The following is a 24834-nucleotide window of genomic DNA, read 5'->3' as shown; positions in this document are numbered from 1 at the left end:
TGAATTTCAATTCGGTCCAGGTACCTTTTTTCCGGAAGAATTCAATTCGGTCCAGGTACCTTTTTTCCCGAATCAATTTAAATACGGTCCAGGAACCTTTTTTCAATGTAACAATACAAAACTTGGACCGAATTTAAATTGTGCGAGAGAAACGGTTCCGGTCCTGCAAGGAACCCAATAGAACCCATTAGAATTTATGGGTTGCTGGACATTTAACAACCCTGCATAAAAGGAGTGATAATTACTCTAGTTAAAATTATAACATTCTTATTGCTCAGAAACCCATAACACCCGGAAATATATGAATTCTCTTTGTATCTACTTATCGTGATCTTGAGAAAGGTGTATTATTTTTATAAAATATGCAAACAAAAATGTAGAGTGCCATGCAAAAGTATTACCAAGCACAAAGTCCATCACCATGTTAATTCGCTTTCTTTTATGCATTGAGATCTTAATGGAGAATTGACACCAAAGCGACAAGCGACACGGAGAATTCACACCGAAGCTGCAAGCGACAAGCGACACTATCCCATTCAGCTAAAGCAATACATTCACCGCGCATGCTCGAACAAGAACACGATGCACAGCATTGAGAAAACGGAAACTGGCCAGTCAGAGCGACACGTGCAGCTTCTGCTCGAAAATTTCAAGTGATTACTGTTAGTTCGCTTCCAAGCGGCACGTGTCGCTTGTCGCTTTGGTGTGAAATCTCCTTAAAGAATTGAAACAAAACGTCAAACAAGCTGCTGACAATCTCTTCAGCATTTGTAAAAAACAATTCCTTAAAAACACTAAGTTGCAAGAGAAAAATTAATTAAACCAGTCCTGGACAATTTGTCGAGCACTACTTGTGCATCCCACTGTTCGCATACAGTATGAATGAATCGATACAGGGACAAGAAACTCTAAAACGTGCTGTATTAACCTTGAAATGTTAAATCTGTCCACGGCGAAGTAATTAACATCTAAATGTTTGCAAATCGTGAATGTGAGATATTACAAGCTGCGTGACTTCATAAGGTCCGTAACTAATTGACATTCTGCAATGCAGTTCTTTTCTCAGCAGCCAAGGCATTGAGCTATAAACTGTAGCCTTCTGCACATGCAACTCTTCCTGGTAAATGGTGTACACGATGAAGAAAAGAGTCAGTCTGTTGATATGATTGAGTCATTTTGTCAAAAGGTCAGTTCGCTGATAAGCTTTCCGGAGAGAGTGCCAGGGGCGCCGACTTGTCAACATTATTGGGGGGAGCTCTGATCATTGAAATAAATTGATGAATGACTCACTCCCTTCCCTTTTTTTAATTTTGGCCTCAGTGTTCGGAATCTCGTAAAACCCCATGAATTCCTCAAAAATATTAAAATTTTAATTTACAGTTCGAATGCAAAATGTCAATTGTTCACGGATGGATATGTCACAAGTTTTGTAAACCATAATAGCAAAATATTCCCGACTTTTAATATCTGCTACCACGGAGCGCAAAACAGATCTCCCTTATATATCAATGACCTCGTTCTGAATGTCATGCAAGAGTCATTTATTTGTAGCCCGAACGTCCCATCCACTCTCCTAGTTCATGCACATCTTCTTTTGAAACTCTTTTTAGTAAAAATGTTAACAATACTCACATTTATATACTTAGTATATAGCAATAAATCATGTGTTCTGCTGTATCTGCTCATAGCCCCCCCCCCCAAAGTTGATGGTCTAGACATTGGTTCTTCAACTGTGGGGAATGATCTCTGAAGGGTGTCCGCGGTCTATGAAAGTTCAAGAACAGAACATTTCAAATATGTATTTAAAGTTAAGTTCATGTGGCACAATTCAGAGTAAACTTTACAAGAGAAGCAAAATAATACATTAGATTCTCTTAAGTAAAATTATTTGAGGAGTTCTGCTCCCACATCGTTAACATTGGGGGAGGGGGAGGCTTGAGCCCCCCACGCCCCATGGAGTCGGCGCCTATGACTGGTGCTGTCATTTTTTCACCTTATGCATTCCTTACACAGAATTGGAGGATACTTACTTTATAATCCAGTTCACAGACTTCGGGGTAATGCATTATTACTTTCATAGTCCATATAATTGAGGGTCTATAATCAATCTTCTGAAGATGCCTGAAAATATCAGAGTTTTTTGTTCCTTAGTCTGAATTACAAGTGTTCCACATAATCACAATATAAATATTATTACAATCAATAAACAATCAATTTATATATTTCGTATTGTAACCTAAGAGCAATGAACAAAACATGTTCAAGGTTAAAATCAGAGGCTAAATAAAGTTTCAAAATTAGCGTTTCTTTTCACCATGTGACGTTCATTATACTTATTTAATTACAAAACTGGGTATGTTCAATATCAAACCATTACTTTTTACCTATCAAAGTGGCAATTATTAATCATATCCAATAACATACTGTATCACAATTCTCTTTAGTTTCCTTTTCATTGAATGTTCAAGCTGTAGTGAATTAGCATGGTTGCATAGAATTGATTTCATGATTTCATTCAGTAATTATTCTTGTTTGAAATATTTGAATACTACTTTTTTTATGTCGTACTTTATTTAGAATGTAATTTAGGATATTCGTAAGAATGTCAAAACAACCCATGAAGGAAAACTCACATTAGTTGCTAAATTAGAAGCACCAGTGTCATATAAACTCGTAATGAATCGTACACAAACAATTATTTTTATCTGAAGCGCCTCTGGTGGTAGGTTTCTGTTTCTTCTTACAAGAAGAAGAAGCCTTAGTAATTACAAGAAGAAGAAGCCTAAAGAAGTAGATTGGCTGCAATTACTAAGAAATAAAATAGAAATGCTTGTTTTCATTAAATTCCTTGCTTTCCTCGTTTTTCGTGGTGGTGTGACTGAAGAAGAAGGGTATGGAGGGATTCTGGAATCGTTATGCACTGCAACTTACTTGTAGTGGTTGGTTTATCACTTGGCTTTTCTTCCACTTCTGGCTAATCGCGAAGATGAGGATGAGTGATGATATGATGAAATTGATGAAGGATTCGAATCCGAGATCCCTGGCGTCGTAGTGCTCTGTGTTATTTAGGGATGGTCACAAAATACGGATAACGGATATCCGTATTTCTAATTATCCGATATCAGCTTCGGATGCAACGGATAATCCAAATGTAAGAGATTTGATAAAGTATTTGTTGAAAAACGAAATATGTGAAATACGAAAATGACTGATTGATTGATTGAATTACTTTATTGTACTTCGCTTTTCTTCCACTTTTGGCTAATCGCGAAGATGGGGATGAGTGATGATATGATGAAATTGATGAATGGACACTCGCATCCATGCCAGACCCGTACCCAGGATTTTTTTGAGGGAGGGGCCAGAACCGAATATAGGATATATATATATATATATTGCCACGTCCTCTCACATGAGCATCTACCAGCTTAGCACAGGGTAGAAACAATAAGATACCTCTGGGTACAGATCAGGGTGACTAACACTATGAACATATGGAAAGAAACACTAGATTTACAGAGGGTACAATTCGTAATATATTCTTGAATAACATGTACAGATACTAGATAACTTTGGAAATCTTTTCATACAATATTTTTTCTTCTATTTTATTTCTTATTAATTGCAGCCAATCTACTTCTTTAGGCTTCTTCTTCTTGTAATTACTAAAGCATCTTCTTCTTGTAATTACTAAAGCATCTTCATCTTATAATTATTAAGGCTTCTTCTTCTTGTAATTACTAAAGCATCTTCTTCTTATAATTACTAAGGCTTCTTCTTCTTATAATTACGTATTATATATTTACATCCTTATTTACAAATTCCTGATGCTACTTAAGTTTCTTCATCTATGTAACATCATCCTTTCCATATTCTTTATTTACATGTTTTGGTTCGTTCATTGGTCTTGCTAATGAACCTTTTAGATCCTGGCTGGATTGATATTGACTTGTCCGTGGATCAATAGATACGTTTCCCTTTGTATCTTTGTATATACTTCATGGAACAGTTTGTATATCTAGGTTCTTCAGCTTATATGCACGTTGTTGTTTGGAAACGTCGTGCAATAGACCCAGTGGATCATAGTTGATGATTGGAGGTTGTATGATTTCTCCTCCTTCCCTTTTTCGTCTTGCCAGAATAGATTCTCTCGTTTTCCTGCCTCCTCTCTTTCCTCGATTTTTTGGCATTACCTTATACAAATTGACGGAAATATTAAGAAAATCTATCTCCCAGATAGACAAAGAGAAAGGGGTTAGTTAAAGATCGCCGCCTGGCCAGCGCTAACCTTAATTTGGAGCTGGAATAGATGCGCCTGCCGTGAAATGGCGCTACACCTGGGAAAACAACCCAAAAGCCGCACGAAACTCTTAGACTCAGAATCGTAATTACAATTCAACTTCTTTACTTTTATATAATGATCACTTATGCTATTACTGAATATTAATTACCCTTTCCACCTTATTTATATCCTATTATTGTGCTAAGTTCATTTATTTATTTCATTATAATTAGTATTAATATCTACAATCATTATTTCACCACATCAGCGCTTTCCCCTTTTCCTTTTTACAATGGTAGCCATTTTCTTGAGTGCTGCCATCTCTAGCCCACTTTCTAAACTGCTTTATGCATCATCATCACATATAAGCGTCGTTCTTTTTGCATGCTGCCAACTATGATCCTCTACCTCAAACAACAACAATGCAGTTTGTGTACGTGACAGTTTGTATACGTGACAATATATACATATTAACAGTGTTTTCAAATTTCCTTTAATTTTCTTATACACAGCGACATTGAAAAGTCATTCTAATTCTATGTTTAGAAAATAATATATTTATAAATTAAATGTTACATATTAGCAATTATTATTACAATAAAGAACATATCTAAATGCGAGTTAACGAAAAAAAAATATTAAAGAGACATTTTCGGATCACGACTGCAGTTCTTGAGTAATGAGTAATTGAGAAATGGACTGTTCTGACTAAATCGGTGAATCGGACATCTGGTAGCCTTGCATCAATGGTTACAAAACTAAAACTACCCATATTGCACATTGCAGACTTCTGTTAGCCTTCCTCTCTACAGAACAAACACATTCAATTGTGCAAGACCAAAAGTTAAATTTTTACAAATTTGAAAAATGATGTTATTTTCGTATGTTTTTATAGGTTCACATTTAAAAATTTCATGGTTGGGGGGGCATGGCCACCATGGCCCCTCCTCTGGGTACAGGCCTGATCCATGCCCAGGCCGGAATTCGAACCTGGGACCCCTGGCGTCGTAAAATGACACGTAAAACGGATAAACGATAAAAACGTTCAGGATAATGCATAAATTCAGATATCCAGACATTTTGAATAATCCGAATACCCGATATGCGAATATTTGAAATACGGATAGAAAATTATCTGATATTCGGATAAAATTTTATCCGACCATCCTAGTGCTAACCACCACGCCACGGAGATCGGTTTACTCGTAGTGGGAGGAAAACGTTGTCTGCTGTATGAGCCTATAATTCGGACTTTGGATACTAGATCCAGGAATCGACACTCAGTGATTTATCCACACACCCTCCCAAATTTTGACGAACACCCCCCCAAGCAGAAAAGTGGAACACCCCCCCTGTAGGGGGTGTAAGTATGGATTTTTATATCAACAATAGAATAACAATACTTCAACATAAAGGAACCATTTGTAGCTCTACAAGAAGCGTAGTCCAATTGACCTTTCGATCAACTACAACCAAAGTGTCAAAGAAGGAGGGTGGAATGTTCAGCATGGTCATTTCCTGGAAACACCAGCTTCCTTGACAAGGCTTTGGAAGGGACACTGCCATCTGGAAAATGTCAAACTGACCTCTCGCCCTCCTTCCAGGGAGCACATTCCGCACACAGTGTTGACAGTTCAGCGTTTGAATACCTAAATAAATATTTCTTAAATACGTTACAGATTTGTAAATTGAACCCATGAGTCAATGAAATTTACATTTCGTTGCATTTTCCTTTTGATTCTTTCATGTGAAAAATGTATGATAAAAGTAAGGGAAGATATTCAATGCTACAGGTTTGACTTCTTGTAGTAGCAACACTATTTTCTGTAACTTGGACGAGATGGATGATTTTGGAGTGGTAGAGAAGAGAAATGTCAAATGCCTTAGGCCTTAGGTCAGAATCTCAGTGTAGCATCTCAGTTCGTGTGTTGTCGTTCTGCTTAGTGTATAAGTCCTGAACGTATCACCAGTTCGGCATCTTTGACAGAACCCCAGAGGAAGCCGACAGGACCCGTATCTGGTTTCGAGCCACCACCTGTTTTTCGGCAAAGCGCTGTTGTCACTTTTACCTGCAGTGTTTAGACACCCATTCATTCACTGTGACGTTTTACTCCCAAAGTCTTTATATTGCATAAAAAAATAGCAAAACACAATAACACAACCTATAAAAAAAGATAGAGATATAAAAGATAGAGAACCGCAAGCTCGCGTTTAGAAATCTCTAAAGAAACTGAATTAGCAACATCTCATTTAGTCCACGTGGATTTGATGAGAGCTGTCATTTCTTGGAGGGACGCTATTGGTGGGAAAGGTTTCAGGGGACGATTTATTGCACTGCACGTGGACCTGACATGTGGTTGTTAAGGGGAAAACTGATCTTTCGGAACTTTCTTTGAAGTAAAGTGCTGACACTTTACTGAAAAAGTGGTTGAAGAAGATACGGGATTTTGAAAAAGGAAATGAAATCAGACAGAAAGAAACCGAAAGGGGTGAGTAGAGAAACAGTGACACTATATGTAGGTATAATTTCTGCCAACGGATATTCATAAAGTACCAATATAAAATTTACTGGCAGAGTATTCGATATAAAACTGCAAGTATTTCATGAAGAACCGAAGTGATTCATTCACGTCTATAGTTGATGTATGTGACCATTTGTGTGGCTCTAAGAGTTCTTATTTTTGTAGCCCGACCCTGTGCCCGAGTGGTTAGCACATCGCGCTGCGACGCCAAGGGTCCCGGGTTCGAATCCCGGTCGGGCTTGGTTGTTTGTGAATGTCCATTCATCAATTTCATCACTCATCCCCATCTTCGCAAATTAGCCAAGAGGCACAAAACGCGAAGTAAAATAAACTAAATCAATCAATCAATCTATCTTATTTTTGTAAACGAAATTATATATTAGAAAGAGAGTTGTAAAAAAAGGGGGGGTCTGCACGAGGTGGTTGCCTGGGAGCTAAGGACAAATGGGGCGTCGAACAAGCAAGACAAATAAAAATAGAAAAGCGTTAACGTCGTGGTGTCCTGTGAAATTACTGGCATCCTATTCAATTAAAGTTATTGTCAGTTTACAAAGATATAGATTTCGTAAATATTGTTTTCCTCTTTTTATGTAGTCTGTTCCCTGACATAATGACATATTTAATTTTTTCCAACTTTTAAGAGGAAGCAAAGGCAGTATAAGGAATTAAACATAAAAATAAATTTAATTTACATTAAGTCCCAAATTTATATCTCACCACAGGCGCACCAGTGGGGGCACGACGGTGCTTGCTACTCACTGCCTGCTGGAAAACGTGGAGATAAAAAAATTGTTTGGTTCATTGTGCTTTGTGCTGGAAAGTGAAATAAATGCCATTCAATTTTTAAATAATTGAAAATAAAACATTACCTCAATTTAGAAGTGAAAATTCCTTGCCTTCCCTTTGCAGCTAACATGCCATACCAGGGTGGCTACTCTAGGACCATGATAAAATTCAAGTATAATTCCCGGTTTTCAAGGCCAACTTTCCAAAAATTCAAGCAGATGTTTTCTCTATTTCAACCTTACGTATTACCTACCGCCTCTCAACATCCACACACAAATATCTTAATAATAGAAAGGGTCTATGTCATTCCATCATCCTAAAATTATAATTCAATTAAAATATTTATTTTAAGGTGCTGAGTTTCTATCAGAGGCGCAACCACGAATTTTTGTCTGAGCGGGCGGGGAGAAAATGTCAGGATAAACGTACTAATACTAATACTAATAATAAGTGTTAATAATAATGTTATCATTATAACATTATTATTATTATTATTATTATTATTATCATTGATTTGTTTTATTTTACTTCGCTTCTTGTGCCACGTTTGGCTAATTTGCGAAGATGGGGATGAGTGATATGATGAAATTGATGAATGGACAGTCACAAACATCCATGTCCAAGCCGGGATTCAAACCCGCCGGGACCAACATTGTTGTTGTTATTATTATTATTAGTAGTAGAAGTAGTATGAAAGACGTTATTATCCTCGTAAATTATGCAAAAAGGGGAGTAGAAGTTGGTGCTAAAGCATTTGTGTTCGAACAAATGATTTTAATAATTTTTGTAACACATGGCACAGTAGTTCGGATCCCACTTTAAACCGTAGGTCCAGTCCCGATTATCCTTTCTGTGCATAAAGTGGACTTAAAAACACAAATCAATCAATCAATTTTACAACATTTTTCATTTAGATAGTTCGGCACCCTGGGCCGACTCACGCCGCCCCCTGGCTATGGTTATAAACTTGATAAGACTAAGAAAATGCGGAATTGCGAACGAAGCAAGCAAGAAAATTTTACGAAAAATAATTTTTATTTGCATAAAATGTGAATAGGATTTGTATTAAAAAAGTTGTAATTTTTCACGTCTACGGAGAAAAATTGAAGTAGAATTCACACATAATTCCCGGAGCCATTAATTCTCGCATAATTCCAGGAATTCCTGGTGAGTAGCCACCCTTCATACGTTTATTTGCACATGTTTTTTCGTTTACTTTTAAGGCAAAGATACACATGACTCCTAATTCCCTAGAGTCTCTCGTCCAGTATTTGAAAGATAAACTCTGAACAGCGTCAAGACTATTTTCCAAAGTTTTGTAAGGGTATAAGACTTCAATATGAAATTCCTTGACCGATTTCGTTCAAAAGCAATACCAGGCATCTATCAACTTTCATCCCAACTTCCCACTACATTTTAAAGTCTTCATAACCATGCTCTAAATATATAGTTTCATTACTTTTTTCAGTTTGTGAATCATTGTTTAAATAGAGATTTGAAAACAACAGCAGAATCTGCAACTCACTCGCAACATAAAACTATTAAAATTATATATATGCATATTTTCTAACTGAAGCTAGAACAGGAGGGAGCAGGGGGCATGTGCTGAGGTAAAGAGGGCGAGCAAAGCAGGATTGTAAAGAGTAAACATCATGGGATACTGTGAAATGAAAGTATTGTCGCTATGTTTACTTAATAATATGCATTATCAGTTTGCAAAGAAATAGTTCTAAAAAATTTCTTGCTCGCTTCGCTCGCAGTATATTGATTTATTTAAGTGTCATATTATATCTGTATTCAGACATGCAAGCGCGCGCACACCCATGCAATGCATTCTCACTGATATTCCATCCATGAATTAGGCACCCCCTAAGATGAACTCCGACTTACACCTACGACAAGAACCATACAAATACAGTTAGAGAATATACCGCAAGTGTTCCTATTTTCTTTATAACTAGCTTAAGAATTGCATGAAATGATTTCTGGTAATAATATGTTTAAATTTTGTGTTTTTCAATGTCATCTCTTGTCTCTTGTCTAACGATTGATTAAATCAATTAGTGAACATTATCGGAAAGCAATACTCGAAACGTTAGACTGAAATGTTAACATTATCACAAAAATCTATTTTCCATCATTTCCTGCATTGACATATCTTTTCTACTGAAATGTTACGTGAAGGGAAAGGGGGGGGGGTTAATCTCTGGAAACATCTATGAACAAATTGAATTAGAAATGATCCAAAATATTCACTTAACATCCTCAAACTTACACCCCCCCAAAAGTTTTCAACACCCCCCCAAAAGTTTTCAACACCCCCCCCCCAGGATAAAAATCCTGGATAAACCCCTGTCGACACTTATATCTAGTTTAGACTTCAGCATAGCTTTCATGAACTAGCATGTTAGCTGAGTGTAAAGAGAGAATCATCACGACGGAACTTCCTCCAGCTGGTATCTGCTCATAACCACTACATTTGCAATGCAAGGCTTGCGTCATCTTTACAAAATCAGTCGCGCGGAACGCTTCCAAACGCAGCTCCACAACCACCAATGCGACCTCACAGTTCTCAGAATTCGTGAACGTTTTTTGTGCTCAGACTAGTGAAGATTTAACCCAACTTTAGTTACAGTAGATTCAATAACATCCTTGAGTACGTATTGAAAGTCTAGTCTGCTTGACCACGAAATGACATATTTACTTCATAATTGGCTGTTGACTCTTTCATGCAGTTTCTCTTTCGAGTAATTAAGTAACTACAACTTACTTTCAAAGATAACGATTAACTAAATTACTACTTTGCGTTCTGTATGTTTCAATAATAAATTAATAGCTAAATGGGGATTAAGTGTAAAAAAGGGTTGAGAGCCAAAATGCAAGGGCACCCACAGGAACTACAAAATGAGCACTGGCGTACACAAGGAGGAACTGATGGGGCTACAGCCCCTCAGTTACTCGACTGAAAAAAGTAACCGAGTTTAAGTTACTCGTGTGGGAAAGTACGTTAATTATCAGTTACTAATTTTGAAAAATAAATTGAGTATCAGTTACTCATTTGGAAATGTAACTGAGTTAGAGTTAATTATTTGAAAAAGAAATTGAGTTTCAGTTACTCATCTGAAAAAGTAATTGAGTTTCAGTTACTCATTTGGAAAAGTAACTGAGTTAGAGTTAATTATTTGAAAAAGAAATTGAGTTTCAGTTACTCAACTGAAAAAGTAATTGAGTTTCAGTTACTCATTCGGAAAAGTAACTGAGTTAGAGTTAATTATTTGAAAGAGAAATTGAGTTCCAGTTACTCATCTGAAAAAGTAATTGAGTTTCAGTTACTCATTTGGAAAAGTAACCGAGTTAGAGTTAATTATTTGAAAAAGAAATTGAGTTTCAGTTACTCATTTGGAAATGTACTGAGTTAGAGTTAATTATTTGAAAAAGAAATTGAGTTTCAGTTACTCATGTAAAAAAGGAATTGAGTTTCAGTTACTCATTTCGAAAAGTAACTGAGTTAGAGTTAATTATTTGAAAAAGAAATTGAGTTTCAGTTACTCATCTGAAAAAGTAATTAGTTTCAGTTACTCATTTGGAAAAGTAACTGAGTTAGAGTTAATTATTTGAAAAAGTAACTGAGTTTCAGTTACTCATTTAAAAAGTAATTGAGTTTCAGTTACTTATTTACTCATTACTTCCAAATACTCGGCGTTCTCCAAAAGAAGCGTTTCAGTTCCATTTTAAATATTGAGTAAGTACACAAGCACTTTGAAAACTAAAGAATCTAAATCGTCACATGGTTTATACCTTTCCAACCATGAATGGCCTTGAGGCTTTTTCCTACCTGCGTCCCCACAGGTAACTCCACAAGGTAGAAGCAGACAAAGACGAAGGTTGGAGGAGAGGGAAAGTAATTCGACTCGCTTCTTCTCTGCAAGGACGAGGAGGAGAAAAACAACGAATGCAGGATGTGGAGCGGTCCATTAAGGCAACCACAAAGGGCAAAGCAGTCCTCCTGGGACTCTTTTCAATGCATTTTTGGAAGAGAACGAAGACGCATACCAGAAAAATTGCTCTCTGCAGGTAGTTTTGGGGATTAACTGTGAAAGGGTTGAGAGCGAAACTGAAAGGGTACGCGCAGAAATTGCAAACTGACACTGACGTTCGCAGGGGGAGCTGATGGGGCTACAACCCGACTGGAAATTTTGAGAAAATCAAAGTTTGTAAACGAAAGCAGTAAAGAACTCGGGGAAAACAAAAACAAAAAAAAAATGTAAACTCGCCTTAAAATGGGCCCCGATTTCCATTTGAACAACTTTAAAACGAAGGTTAAAGATGGCTCTTACGAAAGATTTTATAGTGAATTTCGCCTCCGTTAGAATACAGCTATGTAATAATCGGTAAAACTATCAAAGCCGGGAATCCTCTGTAACTTGTTTATTCTGTAATTGTTGACATTCGTACTTACCTATTCTGCATTGCGAAAGATTGTTTAACAAGGGATTTCGCTTTTTTTAAACGAAATTAGTATCTTTTGTCGACATATCGAGTAATTATTGTTCGTTCTTTTCTCGCTTCCTGAACGTGCAAAATGGCGGGTTGACTAGCGTTGTGTTTTAAACGGCAAAGCAGTGTTTGAACCTTCTTAACAGAAAAAATTCCCGCATAGCCCCGAAAACCATTCCCGCATAGCCCGAAAACCCATTTACGCATAGCCCGAAAACCCATTTACGCATAGCCCGAAAACCCATTTACGCATAGCCCCAAAAACCATTCTGGATCGTATAACCATCCACGAATAGCCCCAAAAACCATTCACGATAGCCCCACGTCCCATCACGGTAAGGTTAGGTTAGGTTGGTTTAGGTTGGGCAATATAGTGAAAAAACTGTGTGTTTGGAAACACCTACCGGGGATTACGTCATCAGATGCTCGCAACATCCGGTTCAAGTACATGGATGGAAATGCAAGCAATAGCTTTCGTGCATCGGACGGACATTGTTATAGATTTAGCGGCCAAATACATTGAAAAATGCAAGAAAACACTTCTACGACCTTCCGAAATTACACAGAAACTCAATTCCGTTAGTACTTTCTCCTGTAAATTTGAAGAAATCCGTTTCCAGGCTTTGATAGTTTTACCTAATAATCATTTTACAATTCTAGCACCCCCTCCCCGAGAAAAAAATCCTACGTAACTACTCTACTACAAACTGGATCAAAAACATAAACTTTCGTTCTAATAATACCATGACGTCATGTTTACAGGTGATTGCAAGATTGAAATGTGTAACTAGAAAGAGAAATTGATTGATTGATTTGATTTGCCTTTCTCCCACTTTTGTAAAATCGCTAGCATGATGATGCATGATGATATGATAAAATTGATGATTGACTGATTTGTTATTTTAAGTCCACTTTATGCACAGTAAGGCTAATCGGGACTGGACCTACAGTTTAAAGTGGGATCCGAACCACTTGTGCCTCCACCGGGTATCAAACCCGGAACTCGATAACATTGATGAAGGACACTCACAAAGAACACCCATGCCCAGGTCGGGGTTCGAATCCAGAGACCCCTGGCGTCGTAGCGTTCTGTGCTAACCACTCCGCCACTGAGGTCGGCAGAATGAGGGAAAAGAAAAAAAACATACAGAAGTTTGAAGCATACTGGAATGCCATGTATTAAGATGGCAGTTTTCATAATTTCTACAACATTCTGGTACTAATCGAAACCAAAAATGAAAATATGATGCGCTTTGTTGATGCATTTCCAGTCAAGATAATTTTTACCCCGAGCAAAGTTCCAATATGATGTGGCTTTCATCTTGTCCGCAAGAGCCCAAAGCATTTCGTACATTCTTCCTATTAGATGCATCGGCGATATCACAGAATCGGGTTTCTCCAAGCCACAGAATGTGGAAGAGAAAGTTAGGTCATCAGGCATTGGCCTTTCTTTTTAATTTAGAACAATGAGATCATCGCTGGCTAGAGACTTGAGGCTAGAGATTGTGCAACCCATCCTGCTGGCTGGCTACCGCGGTGAGAGCGGTGGAGGCCACGAAAGACAGGTTGGATTCTTCATGCATGAAGAATGTTCGCGTGAGGTGAACCAACGACTGGAGGAACACTTTTATTGCATAACTTGATTTGGGAGATTACTACTGGAGTTCTACGGTTGGGAAAAGCGACTGGGAAGTGGTATTTCTCTCTCAATTACGTAATCAAAGTTTCGTCGACCCTTGAGCTATTAATTCATTACTAATTATGAGACAGGTGGGGTCTGGGAAAGAGCAATTCCATATCACGATTTTGACTCCTCTTTAAGTGACGTTATATTTAAATGGTTTGAGGATAAAGATTGACTGACGAAAGTATACACTCTCACGGACACGCGCAACCACCCATGTGATTTCATTTCGTTTATTTTACTTCGGTTCTCAGCTACTTTTGGTTAATCGGGAAGATGAAGATCGTGAAGAGTGATAATGTGATGAAATTCATGATCGGACACTCACAAAGAACACCCATGGTCAGGCCGACACTACCCGAGACCCTTGGCGTTGTAGCGCGCTGTGCCAACCGCTCCGTCACGGAAATCGGCGCAATATATATACAGGGTGTTCAGGAAAAAGCACATAAAGTCAAAAGATGAAATTTTGCAGCCGACAGTTATTTATGCTTATTCATTTAATAGCATAGGCGCAGACTCCATGGGGCTTAGGGATAGGGCTCGAGCCCCCCCAATGTTATCGATGTGGGGGCAGACCCCCAAATAATTTTGCTTAAGAGTATCTAATGTATTATTTTGCTTCTCTTGTAAAGTTTACTCTGAATTGTGCCACATGAACTTAACTTTAAATACATATTTGAAATGTTCTGTTCTTGAACTTTCATAGACCGCGGACACCCTTCAGAGATCATTCCCCACAGTTGAAGAACCAATGTCTAGACCATCAACTTTGGGGGGGGGGGGGGGGGGGCTATGAGCAGATACAGCAGAACACATGATTTATTGCTATATACTAAGTATATAATTATGAGTATTGTTAACTTTTTTACTAAAAAGACAATGTCAAAAGACGATGTCCATGAACTAGGGTAGTGGATGGGACGTTCGGGCTACAAATGGCTCTCACATGACATTCAGAACGAGATCATTGATATATTAGGGAGATCTGTTTTGCGCTCCGTGGTAGCAGATATTAAAAGTCGGGAATATTTTGCTATTATGGTTGACGAAACTTGTGGCATATCCATCCGTGAACAATTGACATTTTGCATTCGAACTGTAAATTAATATTTTAATATTTTTGAGGAATTCGTGGGCTTTTACGAGATTCCGAACACTGAGGCCAAAACTTAAAAAAGGGAGGGAGGGAGTAATTCATTAATTTATTTCAGTGATCAGAGCCCCCCCAATAATTTTGACAAGTCGGCGCCCCTGTTTAAACATTACCCAATTGATATACATGTTGTATCATTATTGAAAAACGCAACAAAAAATCGCAGATTATTCCTTATGTGAAATGGGAAAACAACATTTGAGGGGGAAATAGCGTGAGATTTGAGTGTGATAATTTGAGATTTTACATCGTCGGGAAAGGGCGATTTTTTCCCAACTGAACGAAGGGGTTATAAAATTTCCCTTCCCAATCCCGTCCCGCAGTTACGGAACTCAACATGGTTCAAATGTCTCTGGTAAAAATGTTCTCTTGTTATTTTGATGGGTATGGCAGTTAATTGCTGGAACTTATGTAAATCACGTAAAACAATATTATTTGTAATTGTAATCGCTTCAATTCCACCATTCGAATTACATGAACTTTTTCCAGATATATCCCCCTCTGCCTCTCCCCCCCCCTTTCGTACGCCCTTTACAATAGCCACACTTGGGTGTTATTTCCTCCAACTCATTCAGTAAAAACATATGAGGGGAGGGAGTCAAGTTATCGATAAACCATAGGAGGGGAAAAATGGGTTGAGTAACTCGGAAAAAACTGACCTCAAAGAATGAACTGAAATGTCAATGTCAGATTTCTTAATTGAAATTAAGATAGCTGCGGTAAACTAAACCTTAACGTTGTTATTATTTTGTTTATCCGCTATTTCTCCTGGAATTTCAGTCTGCACGCTGTTTTTGAAGTAAAGCTTTACGTTGTAGGCATGAAGAAAGCTTGTGAACATTTATCAATGACACCAAAGATTCCTTTAACCAGATTTCGCAGCAGACAACAATGTTGTCTGCAGAGTCGATTCGCCTATTTCTCCACTTCGCCTTGAACTGTTACGTCATCACCGTGACGAATCGGAGAGTCTGCAAGGTTATTGCTCGCTCCTGCGTGTAACGGGTTTTTAGATCTATTCTCTCACGTGGAATGGCTTCAGTTCCCCATCGGCATCCCCTTGGTTCAGTGTGTACACAAGATGACGCAATATCGTTATTGCTTTGTTTTGCTTTTATGACATGCGCGTGTGCTATAGTCTTATATATAGACTATATCTTTTATAGTCTTAACGATTTTAAGCAGCGTGAAAGGGTTGGAAAATTAGCATTGTATTTTATAGTACAGGATGGTCTTAATATGTCTTTTTACCCCCTGCAGAACAATTTACGAAGTTACAGGTCGAGAAGGTCAGTGTGGCTTCCACCATTTTGTAGACATGTTCTATTCAGATTATTGCCTGCCTCGGTTGGCTCTCTGTTAAAATCTTAATGTTGTTATACCTCCCTTAATGTTTTTAGAATTATTAAATCCTTGGTGGTTTACAAGACCACTGTTTTTCTTAAACTATAAAAACTTATGGTAGTAGTATTATTTTATTTACTAGATTTTTACCAACTAGGACGACGTTTACAAACAATGAAGTCAGTGGCGGCTTGTAATAACACATTCGCGATTATCTCTAAAACGGCTCGTTTGCAGACCCATGTTTACTGAGACTTTTTTGCTTCTATCATCGTGTACTTTCACCTGTATCAGTTTGCGCTATTACTTATGAGACACCCTGTATATGTTTTACACATGTGCAATATGGAGCGACGTAAAATACGAAAATACATACATATGCTATGCAACATGCTAACGCTAAATTGTGTACGTATTCAAAGTATCTTTAATTCTATATATGTAACATATTATTTAAATACATTACAAAATCAATTCATTCGCTTCATAACAAACCCCCTGTGGAGGCACATAGTTATTCAGATTCCACTTTAAACTGTAGGTTCAGTCCCAATTAGCCTTACGGTGTATAAAGTGGACTTAAACACAAATTCACAACAAACCAGCAACAAAAATAATATAAATTTTCTCTTAAATGTGTGCGCTCCTTTTCCTCCAAACACTTGTTCATGCATTTAAGACAAAACTGTTTAGCAGCAAGAGTCTGAAGTACATAGTTGAAGACTAAAATTGGTAAACGCTGTAAGTGCCACAATAATTGAAACACCGTTTTCCACGTTAAACTATGAAATGTGGCATGCTTTATAATGTGGTAAACGTGAAATGTGGCTGGTAGCCCTCTAAGTAGTTCAAAGGGCGTGTAAAGAGGTCACTAGAGTGCGCGCCAAATATGCTGCATATGGCCTTGAATGGTTGAACAGCACCAGCGAATCACAGACGTGCGGCGTTGCCGTGCTCTCCTTGACAAGGCCTTTCGCTCAACCACGCTGTCTCTTTTCCGTGCGAGATTTCGACATGGCACAGCTGCAGTGCGCTGCTATTGGCTATCGCCATATGCAGGAGATTTGACGCGCACTCTAGTGTGCACGTTCTTACTTTCGCTTTTGGCACTTACAACGTTTACCACTTTATATCCTCAGTTGATCTAACTTCACTCTGATAATGCATTACAGAAAAGAATTAGAATGCGAGCGAAACGAGCAAGAAAATTCTTATATCCAATTTTTTGAAAACTGAAAACAATATTGATTTAATAGGGCGCATTTAATTTCACTGGGCGCCATAGCATTATCTTTTACAATTTATTTCATTCAGATCGTTCGGCTCCTATAGAGCCGACTTCCGCCTAGCTAAGGCTCTGAACTTGACGAGACTGTAACGAAAACAGGCATTGTGAGCGAAGCGAGCAAGAAAATTTCACGAAATGTATTTTTATTTGCACAGAATTAGAATGCGAGCGAAACGAGCAAGAAAATTCTTATATCCAATTTTTTGAAAACTGAAAACAATATTGATTTAATAGGGCGCATTTAATTTCACTGGGCGCCATAGCATTATCTTTTACAATTTATTTCATTCAGATCGTTCGGCTCCTATAGAGCCGACTTCCGCCTAGCTAAGGCTCTGAACTTGACGAGACTGTAACGAAAACAGGCATTGTGAGCGAAGCGAGCAAGAAAATTTCACGAAATGTATTTTTATTTGCACAAAATTTGAAATAGATGGGGGGGGGGGGGCATTGCTCCTCTGTGCCTCCCCTACAGGTGCCCTTGGCCGCCTGGAAGCAAGAAATATGTGAAAATTATTTCCATCTTTAGTATCTTTTTGTCCTGCTACTCTTAGATTCTGATAATCATGCTTTTTCTCCTACTTCAATTTTTGCCCTGACTAGAATTAACTTCCGTCCAAGGTTGAGCAATGCCCCCCCCCCCTGTGGTTGCGCCACTATGTGTCAGCCACCTGAAGGCAGAGAACCAGGCACGTTTCTAGAAATATATTTCGGGGAAGGGGGTCCGTACCAAGTGTTTCATAATAATAATAATAATCAATGAAAATAATCATAATACATTTTTAAAATATTAATTAAAGTGTGCAAATTAATGAATATTCTATTTTAATTAAATGAATAGGTAGAAATACGGTGTATGAATAGTAACAGAACGTATGCATTATCTAGCTTTGTATAGTTAAGATCGCCAAAATTTGTACAAAAACAACTGACCTAAATAAAATAATGTAAAATAGATAAAGAATAGAATATTTATTGAATAACATAAAAGGATGTTAGATTTTGTTGACGAAAAGTAAAGTTCCTGATTAATATTTTATGCATACTTTCGTAACATCTCGGACTGTTACACCCGCTTTAAACGAAAGCATTTTCCTTAGTATTTTTCTTAACATTTGTGCTATGACCAAAATGTTACCGTGTAAAGTGAAACATCTTATTTCAGATGCCATGGCATACTTCATGGCATTTCTCAAGGATAGGCTCGGTCCGTAGCATTTTTCGTAGCGTAACCAATCAGAAGCGACCTCTAGGTCACGAGTGCAGTTGTAATGGCGGCCGCGTGAGATGTAAACAATGTATCACTTCAAATTTTTAAAAGCCGATAACTATTGAACCGAGAGGAATAACGTTTCCTATAAAACGTTATTAGATACAAAACAATGGCGCTGCTTAAATACATACTTAACAACGTTTACTGTACACGTATGGAAGAATAATTTAGTTGTTACAATTGCAAACGCCGTGCACTCAGCATTGACGGTGTATACATTGTAATCGCAAAAGCTAGCCGAAAAGTTACATGAAATGTTTCCGTGTAAAGTACTGTCTGCGATAAGATTTTTGGAAGCATTTACATAGCATTTATGCTAGCATACATCTTGAAGCAAATGCTATCGTCTAAAGCTGGCCTTATGCACTTGGGGCTTGGGAGCGAATCATTACTCCCGGAGCCTTCAATCAACAAGTAGAGATGGCTAAATCTATTCTTAAAAGAAAAAAATATGGAAAAATTGTTAAACTTCTCCCTTGGAAATTCGGATTGCTTTCTTTCCTTCCTTCTTTCTTTCTTTCTCCGAAATCCGGGTAATAGAATTTTCGAATCGAGATTTTTAGATTTTCCGGAATCCTGATATTTTTGGCCATCCCTGGTGGAAAGTAAGATATGTTAGGGAAAAGGTTCTGTTTGAGTAAGTATGTCTACTGTATCACCTCGAGAACAAAAATCTTGATCAATCTTGTCATTTGTAAGCATAGTAAACACAAAACAGCAGGAAGTACTCCGTGTTTTGTAAACCAAGAACATTTTCCCCCCCAAAAAATCGATATTTGAACCGCAGGGTCCAAAAAAATGAAAAGAAGAAATACTACGAAGAATGGATCCAGAACTAACCGTCGGGAAATTTATGCTTTGCTTACTTATATTTTTTTCTATGCACCATTACTTTCATCATGTATTCTGTGTAAGTTGCGTTGCGATGCCCTTCAATATGTTTTTTTTTCTCTTAGAAAACAAGAGCGTTGCATGCTTTACAGTGATGGACATTCTGAGAAGTTTCAGCTGTCACAGGAACCCTGCCGTGTTTGTAAACAAGGAGGCTGAAAAAAAAGGTCTCTCATGACCAGAGCTTCAAAAGCGGGGGAAAGCGGTCGAGGGACCTTGGATTCGCAGACCTGCTGCGATGAGCTGGTCCGCCTGACACCATTGCACTCAACGGAAACGCAGCGGGACGATTGGGCACGGGGGAAGGGGTGTGTAGAACTGGGCTCTCCTTTCGATGTGCTAAACTTAGCGAATCTCTTGCGTATTTCTAGCTGTTTAATGGTGTTACTTGACTAATTTCGCTCAAATATGCGAATATTCTGATTTATTTTTTCTTCTTCCCTAAAATATTTAAAAAGCAATATTTTTATTATTTTGCTTTGTCATCGCCGCATCTCCCGATGACCGGACGCCTCGCCTCTGCTCACTAGAGTTGACGAGCTATATCTTTGCGGGTGGCCTTGGCTACTCCGCGCAGTGTGTGAGAGAGATACGTTTATGTAGTTGCCACCTACTCGCCCTTTGGATGGTCGACATTAAGGACAGAACGCAAGGATAATGACGCGCAGCCGGTAGCTCCTCCCCCTTGCTACTGCGCAGCCGGGCTTGGGCCGGGTTCACCCGCAAAGATACAGCTCGTCAACTTTAGCTAGACGATCTTTGGATTTGAGCGACTCTTTCTCGAAAGGCGAGCGAGACTCATTCACGACGTCCGTCAAGGTTAATCGTTAACCTCCACATCTTGCTGCATCATGCTTGTAACCGTGTCACGCTTTGCTGCAAAAGTAGTAATGCTTGGAACCTGAGACAAACCAATGCAGCTCTACAGAAATTGCGGAACGAGTTATGATGACTCACTTTCGCAAAAACTGTGTACTGCAAATCCGAAACTGAACGGATGGTGTCGACACAGGACTAGACTAAACGCACGGCCATGAAATTAGGCGGGTGGCAGAAGTTCGCGCTGTTGCCACGTCGGCGACTTTTGTCCCGCTTCCGCTTTGCTTTTCCCACAGGTGGCGCCCGCGCAATTCTGCCCAGCCGCCTATTTTCATGGGCGTGCGCTTTAGGTAGAATCTTGTCGGCTCGTGCGTGAGAATGTGTCTCGAAGGGTTAGTCTCGGTCTCAGAGATTTATCCACATATCCCAACACCCCCTAATGCAGCTCCAAAATTTACTCAACAACCCCATACAATTTCACAAACTCAATTTATGGTCATTTTCGCTATAAATTTATACTTACACCCTCCTAAATACGAACATACCTACGCAGATGAAAAATTATGCTCGGTCTCGTCTAGACTCTCTAAATGTATAATAAGAAAGCATATATACAGGGTGTCACAGCACAGAATAACGACATTTTTCAATAACTTGTTTTTACAGGACGCTACGTTGAGAAAGAACCCGGCGAACTCGCGAACTAAAGTGGACAGTCATTTGTTTTACCATTCGCTTCCCCTCGCTTGTGCCTGGACACAATGTGTAATAATCTCGAAGGTGATTTATTTATTTATTTATTACTAAACACAACAGGCGAATGCCCAATTACAGTGTTCTACATTTCTTATTTATCTTTACACTCAGTATATCAGATCTTTACCACCATGTACAATATATATAAGATACAGATATAATATATTATAAATTACATAAAATATGGAAATAAAATAAGCAAGGATAAATCAAGGATAGAAGTTATTTACATTAAAGAAATATATTAATTATGTGTGTAATAAATGACCTGTAAATAATTGACACACTAGAAAGTACGTACATATATGTAATTGAGTATAAACTACGAAAGAAATATATATTTACAAATATTGCGTTTATGTTTACATTGTTGACATTTATTCTTCCATTCCTTGAATAACATTTTTGAATGTCCCAATAGGCATGTGAAATATGTCTAATTTTGGTTCCCTTTCGGAACATCTGTTGTACAGTTCACACATTCTCCTGATAGGTGATTTATTTATAATGTTCGATCTTCTGTTACTACAGTAAAAGAGGCCCCCTTTGGATCGTGTCTTGGGGATAGGAACACGTATGTGTATTTGTTCTAGAAGATGTTGCACTTGAATATTATTGTTCATGATTTTGTATAAGAAACAGAGCAATTGCATCTTCCTTCTTTTGCTGAGAGAAGGCAGGTTGTGGTGTTTACAGAGGGAAGTGTATGATTCGTATCGGGGATATATGCATGTTTCTTTATAAGTGGCGTACCTTACGAATTTAGACTGTAGCATTTCTATTTTATGCGTGTACTTTTTGTCCTGAGGAGCCCATATTTCTGCTGCATATTCTACTTTGCTTCGGACTAAAGCGTTAAATATTATTTTCATTATTTCTTTGTTCATAAACTCTTTACTCATTCTAATTGCGTACCCTAGGTTCCTGTGTGCCTCATTTACGACCCTTTCAACATATGATCACCACCACGCCCCGTCTGCCATTAAAGTCTCCAAGGAGGCTGTGTGAACCCGAGAGTCGCTGCAAGAAGGTGCAATGCCGGGAAACCAACTCGGGTCTCCTGCGTAGCAGTCAGACGCCGTACCGATTAGACCACCGCGAATTTCATGCATACCTATTTGTACGTAAATGCAATTAAGATGCATTAGCAAGCGCAAAAATGTACATTAAAACATAAAGAAGCGTTCCACCTGCGAATAAAATAAGCATATTACTCAAGCGTTTAATGCAATTTGATTTACTCTTTTTTTGTTTTGTTCTGTTTCAAACACGCAAACATTTTTGCTGAAGCATGCAAGGAGAACATGAGTGTGTTCCGAAACACGCCATGCGATAAACAATAACAAGCGAACGAACGTAGCATTTTATTGAGCCTATATGTGCTTATCATCATTAGAGAGAAAAGGGAAAGAAGTGCCCACATTTACGGAAATATAACCTTGAAAAAGTACCAATTGCATTATTATTATGCCCGGAGTTTAAGCTGCAATATAGTGAAACAATTGAAGGACGTGTGGTATCTTATATTATTTACACCTTGAATTTTATGCCATATAAACCTTTCTGTTAAGGAAAAATGTAAAACATTGCTTAATCTACATCTGTATAAAATAATCAGTGGCGCCAACTTATATGGGGCCGTGGGGCTCTAGCCCAACCAATAATTTGTCGTATTATTATGTCGTGTTGTCATTAGTGGTTAAGTGCTTATTGAAATCAGTAAAAGAACAGATTAATGGAAAATAAGTGGATGTATTGTTGCTGTGCAATAATACCATGCTATATGAATTTATGATATTTTTTGTGAACTTATGCCGCAAGTGTTTGGTCCCACCTACTGTTTTTCAAAAGTTGGCAACCCTCAAAATAAGGTATTTTCATACACAATTTGTTTTGTGTGATACAGTAAATTATAAATGTGCATTGATGCTATACATACAAAATATGTTGTCAATATATAAAAGGGAAATATTTTATTCATTACCATGATTTCATAATCTATTTTTATAGGGTAGTAAAAACAGTAAATGTTATGTAAATCTTAACCATGAAATAAATATTGAGCCATTTCAAATAGAGCGTTTTGCTTTAACCAGTTTACACATGAATATAACTACACAAGGATAACTATGGAAACTATTAAATTTGTCAAGCAACTATAATTTCACATTTGTGTTCATGCAGCCACCGTTGCGCAGAGCGATGCGCTGTAGCGTCCTGCACCTGCGCAGAAGGTCGAGGAGTGCCGTGTGGGCGGAGCCTACTCTAGAACGTCACATGCTAGACTCGACTCCAATGTGTCCATAAGATACGGCCAGCCGTTGTGCTGTAATATTGTTCCCTGTTGTTTTGCGTGAAATAAATGCGGATTATTCTTCTTTCTCTTTCAGAGTTTTCATTTGCTCTATGCTGTGGACGTCGATCACTGTTTACACGCAGCAGCTGCTACGTATGGAAGCGTCCTCATCAGAGGTGTCCATTCTGGAAAAGATAATTCCAGATGAATACAGCAAACTGGAGGCGCCGCCATTACTAAACGGTATGTAACGTAATGGCACTAGTATTGTTATGTTGTGTGGTTATAAATGAAAAATATAGCGTTTCATCGCATAGAAAATCGACTTACCCAAGGTAAGTGATCTTGGTATCGACAATGTATGAGTTATCCTATCAAAGCCAGAGGAGTTGGATTTGAATCCACGTTAAGGCGAAGAGTGACAGTGTCGCACCATGTGTGCATTTATTAGAATATCGTCGGAATGGGCAATGCTACTGAAAAAAATCAAGGTCTACAAGAAGAGTGTGAATTTCTCCACATGTTGCAAGTGGAAGCGTTTTTTAAAGTTGATTATTACGCTACATACGACATTTGAAAATAATGATGAATACGAATTTTCAGAATCCCATGCACTCCTTATGGGGAAAAGAAAGCAACAACTTCAACTTACGGCTAATCAAATGGAAGTTTCGACTTTTCCGCTTGTCAATAAAATCTTCAATCTGTCCTCTTTCCGTTGCTATATGTTTCTATGCCGTCGGTGGTTGGCATTCCCAAGAGAACAAATAAAATAATACTCCCATAAGCATAATGCATTTCTCTTTGCATTCTACGGCCATCCTGGCAGTGTTACCAAACCTGATGAGCATAATGTAGTGCTGCCTCCTAGAGGAAGAAGAAACAAGCTACTGTTGCTAGACAAGAGTCTGTGCAAACAGAACCTGGAATGGTGAACGTAGTTTCGTTATAATGTAAAGTATTACTTTGTTTGTGAGTTTGTGTAATAAATGCAGTTAATCTTGTTAACATATGTGTTTCCATCGCACAACATTATGGCGCAGTCGGTAGGATGTGTAATAAATGCAGTTAATCTTGTTAACATATGTGTTTCCATCGCACAACATTATGGCGCAGTCGGTATAAAAGAACTTTACTCTTCATGGTTTGCAGGATTTGCAAGAACCTTACATTTTCGTAAGTTTTTATCATCTCGGACGGACTGTCCTCATTCGTACAGCAAACTGTTGGAACAATCATA

At 38.2% G+C, this 24834-nt stretch overlaps 1 protein-coding gene across 1 annotated transcript in view; it reads left to right on the top strand.

Annotated features, from left to right (window-relative positions):
• LOC145981692 (glycine receptor subunit alpha-4-like) overlaps window positions 1-24834 on the top strand; it is a 117142-nt gene that overhangs the window by 28359 nt on the left and 63949 nt on the right. The window contains exon 2 of the mRNA XM_083115089.1: window positions 23689-23837. Coding sequence (XP_082971215.1) covers window positions 23689-23837 — 149 coding nt within the window. The remainder of the gene's footprint in view (window positions 1-23688; window positions 23838-24834) is intronic.

Source organism: Lepisma saccharinum, chromosome 30, assembly GCF_977018435.1.
Source record: "Lepisma saccharinum chromosome 30, izLepSacc3.1, whole genome shotgun sequence".
Lineage (NCBI taxonomy): Eukaryota > Metazoa > Arthropoda > Insecta > Zygentoma > Lepismatidae > Lepisma > Lepisma saccharinum.
This window is presented reverse-complemented; position numbering and strand designations above follow the sequence as displayed.